The 17,698-nt window shown below is 44.9% G+C and overlaps 1 protein-coding gene across 1 annotated transcript in view; it reads left to right on the top strand.

Annotated features, from left to right (window-relative positions):
• CFAP43 (cilia and flagella associated protein 43) overlaps nt 1-17,698 on the top strand; it is a 638,428-nt gene that overhangs the window by 378,451 nt on the left and 242,279 nt on the right. The window contains exon 22 of the mRNA XM_085607024.1: nt 13,249-13,365. Within this exon, the coding sequence (XP_085463150.1) occupies nt 13,249-13,365 (117 nt within the window). The remainder of the gene's footprint in view (nt 1-13,248; nt 13,366-17,698) is intronic.

Below are 17,698 nucleotides of genomic sequence, written 5' to 3'. Positions count from 1 at the left end.
TGGTACTGCACTGTCGGAGGCCTTCATTGTGGAACAAGCTCACTGATCGCTGGGCCAATAATTGCCCACTTACTGAATTATCGCGACTGGGATGTAATACTGCAGAAGGCCAGAGAACTTGGAGAGATCAGGCATCAGGGAAGCACCGTCTCCTTCTATCCCGACTTTACCATGGCGGTACAAACCGCGAGACATGATTTTCTACCAGCAAAACGGATTCTTCAACAACTAAAAATTCCATATGGACTCCTGTACCCGACCACACTCCGCATAGACAATGAAGGAAAAATCACACAACTTCACGGTATCCTAAGGCTGCCAGGACCTATGTGAAACAACTAAGCAGAAACTTAACGCATCCACATAATTCACCAGGATCGTCCAAAGTTGCCCGCACTATCGACAATGACTGAAAGATCATATCAGTGTAACTGGCAGAACTGATATAGAACCTAACATCTCGAATGGTCTGTTCCACCACTATGCAAACTCACTGCAACATTAGACGTGCCCAAATGTTGTGATTGCTGAGAATACATCATGATTCTTAGTGCTGTTCCCACATCTACTACAACGCTTGGCTACCCTGGCCTTCTGGTCAGAGGGAGTGTGCCTGGAGAGTCCACGTACCCCCATGGGATAATTCCCTTGGATGTTCAATATGGTTAAACGTCTGGGATTTGAGGTTGGGGAGGGTACAATGTCTCAACCTGATTGGGCGGTTGGAATTGGTGGGGGGGTCTGGGGGGTCTCGGAAGGGCAACAAGTTGGGGGTATGTTAGTTTTGCGGACAGTTTCTTCTTTGTTCAAGTTAACGCAGGGCGGTGCAAACTGCCATATTAGAAGGCTACATTACCAAGTTCAATGGGACAATTTCCTTAGACCTTGACGCTGACAGTAAGGCGTGTGACAACACGTACATGCAAATATTAAATCATGGATAATGTAACCTTTCTAACATGGAATATTCGGGGTATCAATGACCACCGTAAATCCCGCCTCATGCATGCATACCTCACGAGGCATGACGTAGATGTGTGCTTTATACATGACACACTTATCCACCACCAATAGAACTTGACTTCAATTTGGGGCGACTCCTACTCATCAGTATACTCATCAGTATACTCAAACTATGCTAGGGGAGTAACCATTCTACTCAAGAAGGGACTTCCGTGGCGCACCACACACACTCACATAGACCCCAATGGCAGATAAGTCATACTGACAGGCACCCTATATACGCAACCACTGATCATGGCGGCTGTTTATGGGCCCAACACGGATAACCCTGACATCTTCCTCCACACTTGGAGACTGATAGCGCAACATTGGCCCTTGCCCGTTAATCTGGGGCGGAGACTTTAATGTTGCGCTGCATGGGAATCTAGATCGGTCGAGCACCAGACTACAACACCCACAAGCTGCAGAGACCTTAAACTCGCTCATAACTGACAATGCACTTCTCGACGTGTGTCGATGTGCCCACCCCAGCAGACGAGATGGTACCTGCTTTTCCACCCCACACAGCTCCTAGTCCCGTATCGACCTGTCTCTAAAGATGTAGCTCACTGGTCTACTTCTGTTGAACATTTTGCATGCACTTTGTCCGACCACTCCCCTGTGCGACTGGTGCTCCAAATTCCCCAGGCCCTACGACGCATGTTCTTGTGGCACCTTCCCCCACATGCGTTAAAGGACACAGTGTTTAGGGAGGAGGTTTGCAGCACCATTTCAGACTTTTTTGCCCTGAATACCGGCTCGGTCAACTCACCCTCCTCACTGTGGGAAGCATTCAAATTTGGAATCCACGATGTGTGTATAGCTAAGCATTTGGAGTGCTCCGGGCAATTAGAGGGACCCTGGAAAGATTAAAAGCGGAAATAAAAATGCTAGACCAAGTATATAGCAATAACCCCATGCCCACCACACTAGCGGATATTAGAACCAAAATGTCTGAGTATCAAGCGGAGGCGGAGACAGAAGTGCACTACCTGGGGCGAGAGGCGCAGGTCCGGCAATATGGGGAAGGGGATCACCCTAGTAAGACACTGGCTTGCTAAAGAGACCACATGCCTCCTCTTATGTGACAGAATTGCTTGATAGCAGCGGCCAAAAATTCACATCATTCGCAAAACTGATCACTGTGATGGCCTCCTTTTACTCTCAATTATACTCGGCAGGCGAGACGAGCGATCAGGAAACCTTGTGCAATATTTTGAATCAACTGAATTGTTATGGTTAGAACCGGGCCATAGAGAATACCTAGATGCTCTGTTCACATCGGAGGAAATAGCACAGGTCATTGCAGGGCTCCCTGGACAGACTCCGGGATCGGACGGACTAACACCCGCCTTCTACAAAGAATACTCTACCATACTTATCCCCCATCTCATAGAGATGTATTTAGAATCAGTGACAGTGGGTCATCTTCCTCCATCTCTTCCGGAAGCAGTTATTATAACCATACTTAAACCACATAAAGCATCTGAGCTCTGCAGTTCCTATCACTGATCAACATTGATAATAAAATGTATGCGAAACTACTAGCAAACCGTCTACTTCCCCTCATGTCTCTAATTGTCCGCCTGGATCAATCCGGCTTTATACCAGAAAGAGCCACATCGCATAACCTGCGCACAATATTCTCTGTACTACATCATATTAATCCTTCGCTATCAGCGGTTGCGGCTCTCCTAGACGCCATGAAGGCATTTGATTTGCTCGAGTGGCCGTTCCTCTTCCCACTCCTCGGGTGCTTGGGCTTCAGCTCCAGCTTTATTAACAAAATCCGGTTGCTGTACACTCTCCCCTCGGCACACATTCAAATGAATTAGTAGCGATGCTGTTGCTGCTGGCCAAACGCTGGGTGGCGATACAATGGGGTCGCAAACCTTTACCATCGAAAAAGCGTGGCTCGCTGACATGGCATACTGCTAAACACAACTGCCCACATATTTAGACTTAATGCCCCCAGCAAATCGCCAACACAATATCTGGGACCCACTTTCTTTCCTTTCTTTTTCTCCCTTTCTTTTTTCCATCTTTCTTTCCTTCTTTTTTTCATACCTCTCTTAATCTTTCTTACTTTTCTTCTTTTTCTGTTTTCCTTCTTTCCGTATTCCTATTCTTTTTTCCATCTTTCCTTCCTTTTTTCATTGTTTCCTTTCTTCTTTCATTCTTTCCTTGCTGCTTTCTTTAATTCTTTCTATCCATTTATTTCTTTCTTTCCTTCTTTTTTTTGTTGCTTTACTTCCTTCTTGTCTCCTTGCCTTCTTTATTGCCTTTTTTCTTTCTTTCCTTATTTCTCAAAGGTAAGCAAGTGGTTGCCAATGGCAGAACGATTTGTTTTTATAGGTCTGTGTGAGCCAAGACCATTTGATTTCTTTTTTTTAAATTATGTCTGAGATAGTTACATCTAGGTGTCTGTGGTTGTGTCAGTCACATTTTTCTCCAACTCACTCAAGCATGAACTGGGCAATGCATCAGCCCATTTTAGCCATCGGCAGACTTCAGTAGGAGTTACAGCATGCTGCCCTTTCACAATGAGCACATCCACACACAGAGTAGTTCCCTTCAGTACCAGGAAGTACTATGGTAATGTGTCCTTTTTTGAGACCAAAAAGAGCTTTACACATGATGTATGCTGAGAGGACAAACACTTTTACACTAGGAAAACAGGAGGGGGGGCTGGAGTAAAGACAACACGGACAACGGGAGGGGGACGGGAGTAAAGATAACATGGACATTGGGGGCTTGAGTAAAGACAACACTGGTGATGGGAGGTGGCGGAAATAAAGACAACAGTGACAACAGGAGGGCGTGGGAAGAAAGACAGCACGAACAATCGGAGGGGAGACTAGAAAGGCACCACATATTACAGCGGGAGGGGGGCCGGAGCAAAGTGAACACAGACAATGGGAGTGGGACGCGAACAAAGTGAAAACGGACAATGGTAGGGCTGCGGGAGCAAAGTAAACAGGGACAGATAGCAGAAGAGCTTGGATCACGAACAGGAAAGTTACAAAACAAGCCGAGGCAAAAGAAAAAGTAATGCGTATACCAACACATATGGCCCATATCTAAAGGATCTATGTAGCAGGAGAAGTCTGCAAGACGGGAACAAAACAGCCATAAAGCGGGACAAATGTACTCTATTCACCAAGGAAAATATGGAATTCGTAAAGGCAGACCAAGCAACCAATGAAAAGTGGTGGCAGTGTGGTGGGTGTGTTCAAACTCCACAGAGGGATTACAGCATGCCTCGCAGAGCAACGCATGCGCACTGCCTTTAAGCTCAACCTAAAAACCAAGCACTGTTATTAGAGCTGGACATCACATATGAGGCTTAAGAGACAATAAAATGAAGTAGAAACATTAAAGATGCAATTATCTGCAGAGTAGAGGACAAACTGCTTGCTGTTGTGAAATTCATTCTCCAACTTTGGCCTGCTTTGGTCTTTCCTTCCTACTGAAATGTTTGCTGGTATCCCCACCGTAGAATTTATCATGAGTGTCAGCAGAATTTTCTAGCTTCTCTCCTCTACTCATATTGATTTTACCTTCCTGAAAAGAGGTATTACCTCTCATTTCCTTCAAACAAAGTCTTTTTGGATTTCTCCATTTCCCAAGAAGAAAGAATGGTGTAATCTGTGCTGTATATTCTTTTAATTATTGTGTCCCAAAGTGCCAAACAAGTGAAATGAAGATTATTATTATTATTGTATTTATCCGTATTGGGTTGCACTTTGTGAAGAAGTTAACTTCTAAACATATTCTTTTTAGGTCTCGCCTAGGCCGTGCGCATGTGCTGCTCTAGGAGATGACCTTTTGGAATTGGTCTGCTCTTTTCAAGCACTAGTGCTTGTGCTGGCATCCACCTTGCGGGGTAGCAGCGGCGCACAGGGGCCATCTGTTTTCAATTAGCGTGGCCGTGAGCGCTTGTTCCTTCTGCTCCTTCTCTCTTGCATGTAACTGCTCCATCTTGCGCCTCTTTTCATTCTTGCTTTGACGCCTGCAGTTCGCGATAAGGTTGGTGAAAAGGGCGTCTGCTGTTTCTCATATATGTGCCTATGTTGATAGGCTATTTTATTTTCCTCTGTTGATATTAAGTGAAATCTTACTTGCTTTTTGCTGTGCTGTCTGCATCTGTTAGTTTTCATGACTGCAAAGCTGTCTTCAAAAGTTCTATAGGACATGGCTGTCGGCCCGCAGTGGTTTACAGATGCATGGATAATATGTTCATGTTCACTAGTTAAAACTCAAGCACTAAACCCATCATTATTTTTAATCTGGAGCACAATTGGCAAATCCCCCCCAAAAAAGTGAGGGCAATCCCGCAAGCCACCGTTTTAGGTGCTGGACTCAATCATCATTTAGTTAATGATCGATTTGTGGCTTTTAAATGGTGGAAAAAAAATCACGGGTAAGCGGAGGCACTATAATAAATGTCTCCCTGCATAGCACAGAGGTTGGAGACCTAGGGGGTGTGCAGAACACAAGGCTGTTGGCAGCGGGTTGTATAAAAACGCCTCGTTGCAACCCAGGCCAGTGCACAGCTGAATGGAGTTAGGCCACAGGGGTTGGTGCCAGCCCCTTCAGCCAACTGCTGATGTCGTTGGTCAAAGGGAGTGAGCACTGGGGGTTGGCTGCAGGCCATGCCCTATGGTCCAAACGTGCTGGACAGCTGGGGTTAGAAATTTACATCTTTAAAAAAAATCACTGAAAAAAAGTTATGGTTCTGAGTTAAACATGCAAGCACAACTAACCTTGCAAGTTATGGTTATCAACACGTGCCACAATTCATACAACCCACCATGGTCAAAGACGAGTCTGTCAGCAATGGACTATCTGCAGAACATAGATCTGCAGGAGTTGGAAAGACCGAGATCTCATCAGTCATCCTCCTCTCCCTCTCTCGTTGTATGCGCTGATTTCAGGACCAAAACCACGAGCAGAGGAGTAGACTAACGTAAGACTCTAAAAACACAGAGAAGTTGCTTTTGCAAAGCCTTCCTTGCTCACGTCTCAGTAACTCTCTTACTAGATCCCATCTCCTGGCAGTAATCACGATCCATTACATAGGGATGTCTTAATGTATTCAATGCTTCATTAAAGGAGGGTGTTCTCTACTTCTGTATGGCATAGCTGTAATGAGTCAAGAGGGCAAAGAATGAGTGCACATGTGAATGTCAGTTATTGAGTTGTGTTTTTAATTATTTAAAAGGACTACTTAATAGTGAGGACCATAGTAACAGTGAGCACTGTCTGCCAGTTGTTGAACTTTGAAAATGGGGACTAGAAAAAGAAGAGCTTGGCTCTGCTTCCTGTGCAAAGGGGACCGTTCTTTACAGACTGCACCGAGTCAAGTGTCTGGTGATTAGGTTTTCAGTGGAAGTCTGTGCAAGGCCTGTTTTTGAAAAAATAAAAAATAAACCCCTTTATACCATTCCCTTGACTTCCCCACTTCCACATTTTGGGTTGAACCTTTTATTGAATATCATTTCAGTTCCTTTGAAAAAGAAGGAACGGTTACATACTTCTACTCCCAGTTCTTTGTTGTGTGATAATCACTGACCGAAGACCTAAGGAAATGAATTGGGGATTTAAGAAACTATAACGCTGAATTATGCTTAGGATTTACGGTTCTATTGTATTTCTTTTTTTACATTTCCAACTGTATTTATCCATTTTAGCAGCCCTTACTGGGTGAGGCCCCTCCCCCGTTTCATTCCTCTATCTTCAACCTGTATGTTCAGCTTTTCTATCGTACGTCGTTTTCTTCGCTGCTTATCTCCTATCGTAAAGCACCCAGCCATCCATAATGGTTTCTAGAAAGCACTACATAAAAACTTTACATTGCAGGTACACTTATCTGTATAGCCTGACTCACTGCCCTTACCTCGCTCTGTCTCTGTCTATCCCTGTCTATGCTTCCGTATCTATCCATGCATGTCCCTGTCTCACTGTTCCTGTCTCACTCTCTCTGTTTCTATACAGGCCTTTCTATAGTTTAGTACCTCACCCTTGCAGTTTCTTCACTCTCTTGTGGCCTGTAAAAGCCCTGCCTAGCTTGATTGGTAGCTCCAATCCCCCATTCACCAGTGGCACATGAAGTATTAGTAGATGTTGTAGTACCCAGGATAATGTGCTGCATGGCTAAATACTTACAAGGTCCCAAAGGCGAGACCTATTGGCTATGCCAATGCTTGTTTCTGAATGTTCTGGTATTGTTTACTGAGCAAATGTAAAAAGAACAATTGATGGACAGAATACAGAACAATGTCACACATTCACCCCAGTACAGAGATCTGGGCCTAAATCCATCCTTTTTTTGCTAACCATGCCATTCCAGTTTGGACCCAGTCATGCAAATCAGTCTTGACCCTGTGCCCAATTGGAACAGTCCAGCCCGAACTGCCAGGCCAGGTCCTACCTGATTTGCATATAGTTGGGTCTGAACTGAGGTGGCGAAGTGAGCTAAAGAATGATATTCCCATGAGGCACAGGGTCATGACTGATTTGCATATAGTTGGGTCTGAACTGAGGTGGCAAAGTGAGCTAATGAATGATGATGGATTCAACCCAGATCTGTGACTGAGGGTGGGTGTCTGAAAAGTTTCAGAGCTCCGTCCATCTCCTTGTGTTTGCTTTATTCGCCCTAGTTGGCAGGATATGCCCAGACGTGGGTCCCTTGCTCACTTTGCCACTGGATTCAAGCTAAGCTGGTTGGTGATGGGTGTTACCCAGAAACCGGTCCCAGGATGCTTGTTTCCGGTTCAGGGATGACCTGGCTTGGCAGTTCGGGCTGGACTGTTCCCATGCAGCACAGGGTCATGACTGATTTGCATATAGTTGGGTCTGAACTGAGGTGACGAAGTGAGCTAAAGAATGATGATGGATTCAACCCAGATCTGTGACTGGGGGTGAGTGTCTGAAAAGTTCCAGCGCTCCATCCATCATCTCCTTGTGTTGGCATTGTTTACTGAGCAACCCTTGTGGATAATAATGGAACAATGTGACACCAGTTTCATACATCTAAAATAATATGCAACTTTTATCAGTTGATTGTGTGTGAATTGGAAATGACAACTGCTGTAAAAACACGGAACATTATAATGAGGAATCCTTTAGCGCTTACGTAAGCACTTCTAATTGCAGTTTTCTGATCCGTTTAACACAGAAGCCGCTTAAAATGAGCGGTCGTGGCTGTTGGGCTGAGATAAATAGGTTGTCTAAGACATAGTACCTGCACTTTCCAAAATGTGAACAGTGTCCTGCTTGACAATGGGTCAAGCATCAGCGCAATGAACAAGCATTTGCAATGCCATCGGTCTCGCCTTTGGGACCTTATATGCATTTAGCTATGCAGCACATTAGCCTGGGTGCTGAAACATCTACTGTTCTTTAACATGGCACGATCCGGGAAATTGTGCCACTTTTTTAAGGAGTGCCTAATTGTGATCCCAATACGACCCTGTTGTTAGCCCACTCATAAAACTGTGGAGGGTGAATGCACCTTATTCAAAAATGTCTGCGTATCCTGCAGGACACAAATTCCAATCTCAATAAGATCGCTCAATGGGGAATGCATATGGGGAATGCATATGACACATACTGACTACAGATTCTATGCACAAGAATAGGCCTGTAGGTTAACGCACTTACTACAGAGATCTGTGTGTTAATTGTTTCTCACACTTATCTTTTCTATGATAGCTCTAATCCTGCAATGCAATGATAAAAGTGGAACATTCTTTGACCAGCGATTAAAACGTGTTTAAATGTAAAAAATGGTTATCTAAGAAATCAACTATGTTTCTCAACTAAGTGTGTAGTTAGATCAATTATTTAATTTGCAGTTACTTATAGGAGAAAATACAACATAATATTTACACACTACTGTTTAGTCAGGCTTCTGGTTGGTGTTTGTTGTATGATTTAACATAGCAAATTTTGTCAGGGCCCAGCTCGTGCATTGGCTTTAAGATCCGAACCTCGGCTGTCTCTGTTAATTTGTTGCAGCGTCCACCTCTACTCTAAATGAATCTAAAATAAATATGGCATTTCTGAAACAGTCATGAAGAGAATCTCAAGATTTTCGAACCACGCAGTGTTTTAGGAAGAACCATCGTACGCGATTTCTTGATCATGTAAATTTTTGTCCACTATCAATGACATTATAAGATGCCTTTCTGACCAACTATGAAAACCGAAACAACGGGGAAAAATAAACCCTTCGTTAGAGATGCAACTCTCCTCCTACACTGCCCTGTGACTGCCGCCCCTTCAGAACTGACATTAACTTATTGGCTGATTCAAGTCGATATCTTAAAATAAAGTAATATGATTGGCTTAAGAGCCTCAGCCTCCTGATCCTTGTGCCTTGCCTGCGACCTCGACTTTATTTTCCATAGTGTTAACTCTTTAGGGCCTGTCCTGACGAACTTCCCGAACCCCCCCACTAAAACTATCCAAGATGCTGACGCGTGCAACTTCACACCCAAAACGGCCCCTAATCGCTTGCCCAGTTTCACATGGTTCTCCCTTAACTCAATGCGCTGCCTACATATGGGATGTGACATGCTCATACAAACTCTACAGAACAATGTCCTTTCCTTTAAAACCCTTGTACCTGGGTCCCAACCCCGAGTGTTCACAGATTTTTGAAGCCCCCCCACTGGGTTTGGGGTCGTGGTACAGCGTCTGCACGGCCTGGTAGACCAACTGCAGGTTTTGTTTGGCCTCCATGGCAGCGCTTCAGGCGTACACCAGGCAATACAGCTCTTCACACGCGGCTCTTTCTTAGGTGCACGCCTCCTCCCATACCCCGCTTTGCCGTCCGTTGAAGGCTCGCACTGTTGCTATCCCCAGGCGCAAGGATCTCTCCGCTAATGAAATTAGCAACCTAGTAAAAGCCCTATTCTGCATCACACTGAACCCACTGGTGGGGTTTCTAGGTTTCCGGACACTGCTAGGGGGGTCTCTCCATCATCCAGTGCCACGTAGAGTCATTCTGCATCCGTGTTTCACTTTAAATTACAGGGGGCAGAACAATCCCACAACTAGATGACTGAGTAACTCCGGCTGGGCAGCATACTCAAACACACTTATAATCAAGCTGCCTAGACCCGCCCCACACCAAGAACCTCAGGGGAGTAACCGTTGTCATAAGTGAATACTTCAAAGAGTGAGCCTGTGCTGCTAGCTGCCCCTGCAACTCCTTGTACGTCACTGTTACTTACTCTTTGATCATTTCTACAAGCTGTCGCTGTCTGCTGGAAACAGGCAGAAATAAAGGCTCCAAAATTTTGCAGTAACTGACCAGGACCTATTTAGAATTAAACATGTAATACTTTTTATGAATGCCTTTAAATACAATCAAAAACAAATCTCCAGCTTTCAGAAAGCCCATCTCCTACCCCAAAAAATACTGAGAAACTGGAATACAATTTACCTCTTCTCTAGAACCTGCGGAGTATCTACACCTCAGATGAGAGTTTAGTGCAACATTCCCACCGCCCTCACAGTGGTCAACGACCCAACACCCTCCTCCCCAGGCACATCTTTGCAGTTTCTTGACCTCTACCTCTTTGGTAACTCTTGGTCAAATCTGCCTCGCCGCTCCCCTGAGTACCACGCACCTTTATGGTTTTAAAAATATCCCCTCGTTCTTCAGTCACTCATGTCCATGCAAACTCCGAAAACTTCCCACCACTACATAACCAGGACTCACACTTCGCCACCCAAACTCAGCGGCCGTCCAAAAACTGTAGATATGTACGATATAAAACAACCTCTGACACGGGTGAGTCACAGCTGACCCTTTACTTACAGGCAGTGCTTTAAAATAGTCCAGTACTGTCCGGTACGGAGTACCAGCACTATTTTTTTTTAGAGAGAGTGTACCTGCACTTAAGAGAAACACAATACTTTTAATTGGAGAGAATCGGCACTTCTCAGAAACAAGCAGGTACTCTGGTATAGAGTACCTGCACTTCCATTTTTCCATTTGAAGTACTGCGACAAGCTCAACCTAGCCCCTCCTTACAGCCCTTAACATAGTCTCCACTTACAGGACTCTCACTCAGCACACCAAAAACCATGGACAGAAACATCCACTGCTAATCCCCCAGCTCCTTTTACCTTTTGCCGACGGAGCCCCTGCTTGCGGCGCTGGACCCAGGCTCAGTTCCCTTGCGAGCAGTGGCGGAGTTGGTGGCAGCGGTGGGGTCCATGTTCTGGGAAGCCATGATTAGATCAGAACTCACTAGAGCAGAGCAAATTTGGGTGAGCTGATCTCTGTTGTGTTTCTGTCTCCGGGACGCCTACCCCTCCTTAGCTATCTCCTCCTCTCCGATTCCGACCTCTCTCTCCTAGTCCCATGCAGCAGGCACGTCACTTCCCCTCCTTGCCCTACCGACAGGAAGTACGGGTAGTAGTGCGGGTGAGATGCCGCTAGGAAGCCGAAAAGTGACAGGAAGTTAAACTGGTAGCCATCTTTGAACACCTTATAAGACAATAACAAGGTGAGGAAAAAAGGTTTATCTTTTGTTTAAACTATGTATTTCCATCAATGCCCATCGATGTTCTATCAGACTACTGGAGCGTTCCTTGCACACTTTTTCAACCAGAAATAAATTAAGTGATTTCCTGCAATGCGTGCGGGTGACGAGCACGAGGGGGGGTTGGGGGTAGGGGTGGAGGGGCCAGCCAGAAGGCATTGGACTGTGGGAGAGAGGGGGAGAGGAAGGGGAGAAAAGTAGTCTGTGCAGTGAAGGGCCAGGAGCCATGGAAGGACACAAATAACGACTTGCTCATCATAAGGCGGGACTAACAAGGCTAGAACCAATGGGAAGGCAGCATTTAGGACCTAAGCCTATCAAAAAGATGGGCGGAGAGTGGGCGGAGCTTCCATGAAGCTTCCCTGCTATAGTATATACTGCATGCCTCGCAAAGCGAGCAGCGCATGCGCTGCAACGCTAGGCGAGACCTAAAAAAGAGATCCCCGATAAACAACAAACCCCCAAAAAATGCAGTCATACCAGTAAAGGGGCCAATAGCCATAGGCGTGCCCATTAGGGAAAAAGGAGGGACATAAAACACGCTTACCAATAGCAAGAAGGACATTTTGAAAGACACACTCAAAAACAAATAGGAAAATGGAGGCGGGGACTCCCCCACTAAAGCATACACTCCATGTCTCAACGAGACAGCGCATGCGCTGCCTAGGCGAGACCTAAAAAGGAAGCCCAGATTGTGAAAAATGGAACCCATCATTTGATTAAATGTAAGCTTTCTTCCCTACATGCTCCTCCCCCGCTCTTCCATACTTCCTACTCTCGTAGTGCTCCAAAGTGTCCAGTTTAGTGACATGTCAGCACTTTATAGAACTTCTTAAATAGTAGTAAGGGATTTATTTGTATTTTATTGGAGATCAGGAGTCAGAGGATTTTTGAATGCATACACCCAATTCACAGAGGCATTTTCTGTAGTAAAATGTCTTTTATGACCTAAAATGACTTGGCGTTCTACTGGGGAGCCTTCACAAAAGGTGACCTTGCAGGGTGAGATCAATTTACTCCTGTGTAATATTATTACAGGTTGCCTCGTATTACGCAGGTGTAAATTCCACGCAAGGCTGGCGTGATGTGCCTTGAAATGCTGTAAACAGCCAAAAATACACCAGTATGTGAGCATTCCCAAACTCCTGTCCGATCTTTTCCCACTCTTTAATTAAGTACGCAGTTTACACGAGTCAGGTGATGAATTGCATCCCTTTCCAGGGCAGGGAAGGGAACCCCAATCTTCATGGAGGTCAGGAGACGATGTTTCTTCAGGGGGGGATTGTTTTTTTCTGCGGCAGAAAAAAACAGAACGAATAAGAAAAAAATGCACTTACTCAATGTCTCTGCTTTTCCCTAATGTGACATTGCACTGTGCATACAATTCCACACTGGCATGCCTATGCTAAATCAAATAAAGTCACATTAAATTCCCCCATTCCTCAACATATGTCATTGTCGCACTTTTCCAGGCCCACTGCTGAAAAATGTTGTACATTTCCAAAAGTCATAAATCTACATGCATGTGTAAGAGTAGGAAAACTGTAGTTTTATTACCTTCTTTTGTAAATTGTTCCCCTAACCTTGAACTGCTTTTCAGAACTGACTAGCACACTTTGTTTGATAAATGGAATGATGCTTTTTTCTAAATCCTCTTGTTTGTTCATTTTTTTGTTGTCTGAAGGCCTTCAACTCCAGTCATGAGGTGAAAAATTATCCCCTGAAAGAAAGATCTAGCAAGGAGTTAGAAGAGATTGAGAGGGTTCTGAACCTGAAGAGGATTGAAGCAGCTGATCATCAAGTACGGTACCAATAACAAGAAAAATGGCAAAAAATATTATGTATGATTAGAAATGTTTAATTTGCCATTGTCGTTGTGTTTTGATATGCAGATACATTCACTACGTATGTATGTTCGGTTTCATATGTCATTAACCCACTTTAATTCTATGATCAAAACTGTTTTGTTGGTGTACTCTAACGCATAACATTCGACACATGCAATTGTAAGCCTCAATCCTGGATGTACCCATCGTATTCAAAACCTCATGAATTCAAAGAAACGGGCAAGGAACCGCAGCTATTAAAATAAATGTTAAACAGAAAGTCAAACGTTTAACACCACGGTTTGCACCTTTAAGGTTGTAGGCTCTGTACACAGAAGGTGGCACTCGGAATGCCAGGGTCTCCTTTGGCCGTTTTATTTCACATTTTGAAGCCAAGCATATGGGGCAGTTACTGGTCTGCCTGCACTTTTCATTCTGCCATTCATGCACAGTGGGACTGGGGAACGGGGAGGTTTTCTTGGTAGTGGTAGCTGTCTTTCTTGTTGCTGCTTCTGCAAAGGTGCAGGCGGCAGTACCACAATTGATGCAAGGCATAATTAGTGCTCTGAAATAACCAGCATGTCTCGGGGTTAGGCCCATTGTCCCAAAACCATTAGTAGTCACTGTGTGCTCTCTTGATCTGAAATCCTACCCTCCCACAACCTATTTCCATGGTTAGACTCTGCTGACAATAGAGTGGTGTGGAAGCTGGTTGAATGTTTAGTTAAACCCAAGCTTGATTTCGCAGTGAAGGGCATAATTAGAAGCACCCTAGCGGGTAGAGCTTTTACTGCCTTCTTAATTGTAAGGTTAACTAGCATTGGAAATGCAGTAGGTCCCGCATCTGTTCGAGTTGGAGCTTTTGGCGTAGTAAATGGCGATGTCTTTTACTTATGGATTATGGAGTGTATGTATGTGGTGTTGAGTGGAATTATGTTGGTTTTATTGGAATTGTTAGTTGTGGAGAAGCATAAAGTATAAGGAAGGAGAGTGAGGAGAAGAAGAGCAGCGTGGTGCAGAAGAAAGGAGAGTGAGAAGAGCAGCATGAGGCACAAGGAAGGAGACTGAGAAGAGCAGCGTGAGGCACAAGGAAGGAGAGTGAGGAGAAGAGCAGCGTGAGGCACAAGGAAGGAGAGTGAGGAGAAGAGCAGCGTGAGGCACAAGGAAGGAGAGTGAGGAGAGCAGCATTGGGCATAGAGCGCCTTACATGAGCACCACTTCTAAAAGTGTTTTCCAAGGTGTGGAAGACTGCATGGAAGACTGCATGGATTTGAGCGTGATTCAGACATTGTGTGTGAGAATTTCATTGTAATTACCAGTCAACCTGGGCCCAGCAGAGCAGAAAACAGGTCCACAGTGAAGATATGGCTCACACACCGACTAGTCAGACTAGTCCCAGCGGGTAAGCAACACAGAAGACACACAGGGACCGTAGATAATGAGTAACTAGCTTTACCATTGTTTTTTGCCAATATAGTTCAGACGGTAAGTAGCTCCTGCTTGGAGTCTATGGCTAATTCTGATCCAAGCGCTAGGTCAGGGAACGCACCATATATGTGTCTCTAAAAGGAACAGTGCTTTTCTTCCAGGGGATCCTCATCAATAGTCATAAGCACTGAATATTCCCGCACATGTGCGGGGACCCCGGATATAATAAAAATGATATATGAAAAACATATATATATATATATTACCTACTGGCGGTCGCTAGTAGGTAGTTATAGTTAGGACCACGTTTCCATAGGAAATCCGCAACATTCTATTTTGAATAACTTTGGCGCCGGTCGACGAATCCTCGTGAATTTTTCAAAATAGGTGGGGCGCTACGCTCCGCTCCGCTCCTACCCTGAAAGTCTCGGGGGGGATTCGTCAAGCGGGGGCTGAGATAAAAGGGGGGTCCCAAAACGCGTTTTTCCCATGCATTTTTCCATAGGACCTTTAGACAGGGCTACAGCCCGAACGGCTGAACAGAATTACTAGAAATTTGGCAGAGAGGTAGTCCTCAGGTCAAGGAAGTGCCTTTTGTAGGTTTGGTGTAAATCTGTTCAGTAGATTCTGAGAAAATAGCCTTTAAATCAATATATATATCTGAGCCAGCTTACGGTGCGCTTACGGTACGCTTACCGTACGCGTACGGTGGCGTGCGCGAGCGCGATTCTGATTGGCTCTTAGATCTTAGTAAACATTCGAATCGGCCGAAACCAGGAAGCGGCGGCCGCCATTTTCTCTCTCGCACTGAGAGTGATTTCTAAAATATAAAGCCCAAAAACATGTAAAGGGGCTGTTTAGACAGCTCCCACACACATAGCCATGTTGAGGGAGACCCCAAAGATCCCCCAAGGCCAAAAACGGAATTTTTATTTTTTCGGTAATTTCGCCGATTACGCTTACCGTACGCGTACGGTAAAAATTTAAAAAAAAAAAAAAATTATCCACACTCTCTCCACCCCGTGTGCAATTGTTGCCCGCAGGGCACCAATTGTGCATGGCTTATTAGAGATGAGATAAACTAAATATTAAAAAAAAAAATAATAAAAAACAAAATTATCCACACTCTCTACCCCGTGTGCAAATGGTGCCCGAAGGGCACCATTTGTGCATGGCTTATAAAATATACGAAAAATTAAAATATTACCTTTCAAAACGAAGTGCATCATATGTACTCCATGTGCGCACGGTGCGCGAAGCGCATCGTGCGTACATGGCCCATCTAGCGTAACGTGGGCACGCGGTGCGCGTAGCGCACCGCGTGCCCACCGTGCGTGCACGGCACTAACTGCGTAAAGTGGGCGCGCGGTGCGCGAAGCGCACCGCGTGCTCACTGTGCGCGCACGGTGCGCGCACGGAACGAACTGCGTTAAGTGGGCGCGCACGCCACGAATGGCGTAAAGTAACTTAGCATTTAAAAAAACGTACAAATTCACTGAAAAAACCATAGGTTTCACACACGTTATAGTTAGGAATTAGCATTTAAAAAACCCAGCAAATTCACTGAAAAAACCATAGGTTTCACACATGTTATAGTTAGCGGAAATTTTACTGATAAAAAACCAATGAAATTCCCCCGTTATAGTTAGTGCAGGCAACTATAACTCACGCGACCGCAATCTTCTGCTGATGACATATGTGTCTTTATGAAAAAAATATATTTGCAATATATGTATAGCTAAAAATGTATGGAAGAAGACATGGGCAAATAAGTGTCTAAATACAGTATTAGCATCAGCAGAAGATTGCGGTCGCGTGAGTTATAGTTGCCTGCACTAACTATAACGGGGGAATTTCATTGGTTTTTTATCAGTAAAATTTCCGCTAACTATAACATGTGTGAAACCTATGGTTTTTTCAGTGAATATATATATATATATATTACCTACTGGCGGTCGCCAGTAGGTACTTATAGTTAGGACCCTGTTTCTATAGGAAATCCGCAACATTCTATTTTGAATAACTTTGACGAATCCTCGCGAAATTTTCAAAACTAATGGGGCGCTACGCTCCACTTCCTACCCTGAAAGTCTCGGGGTGATTCGTCAAGCGGGGGCTGAGAAAAAAGGGGGGTCCCAAAACGCGTTTTCCCCATGCATTTTTCCATAGGACCTTTAGACACAGCTACAGCCCGAACGGCTGAACAGAATTACTTGTAATTTGGCAGAGAGGTAGCCATAAGGTCAAGGAAGTGCCTTTTGTAGGTCTGGTGTAAATCTGTTCAGTAGTTCCTGAGAAAATAGCATTTAAATCAATATATATATCTGTGGCAGCGCTCCGTGCGCTTACCGTGTGCTTACGGTAAGCTTACCGTACGCGTACGTTGCCGTGCGCGAGCGCGTTTCTGATTGGTTGTTAGATCAAAGTAAACATTCGAATCGGTCGAAACCAGGAAGTGTCGGCCGCCATTTTCTCTCTCGCACTCTGAGTGGGGGAGGAAAAACAAAGTTGGATAACATGAAAAGAGGCAGGCTAGACAGCTCCTAACCACCTAGCCTTGGTTAGGGTGTCCCAGAAGGACCCCCAAGGCCAAAAATTATATATATTTTTTTTTTAAAAAAACGCCGAATGCGCTTACCGTACGCGTACGGCAAAAATATTAATTTAAAAAAAAATAATCCACATATGCCCCCCTCCCCGTGTACAAAATGTGCCTGCAGGGCACCTTTTGTGCATGTCATATCTAAAACTTGAACATTTAATAGATAACCTTTCACAACGAAGCGCATAATATGTCCTCCGTGTGCGGACGGTGCGCGAAGCGCATCGTGCGTACATGGCCCATCCAGCGTAACGTGGGCACGCGGTGCGCGTAGCGCA

This window comes from Triturus cristatus, chromosome 1_2 (assembly GCF_964204655.1).
Source record: "Triturus cristatus chromosome 1_2, aTriCri1.1, whole genome shotgun sequence".
NCBI classification, from domain to species: Eukaryota; Metazoa; Chordata; class Amphibia; order Caudata; family Salamandridae; genus Triturus; species Triturus cristatus.
This window is presented reverse-complemented; position numbering and strand designations above follow the sequence as displayed.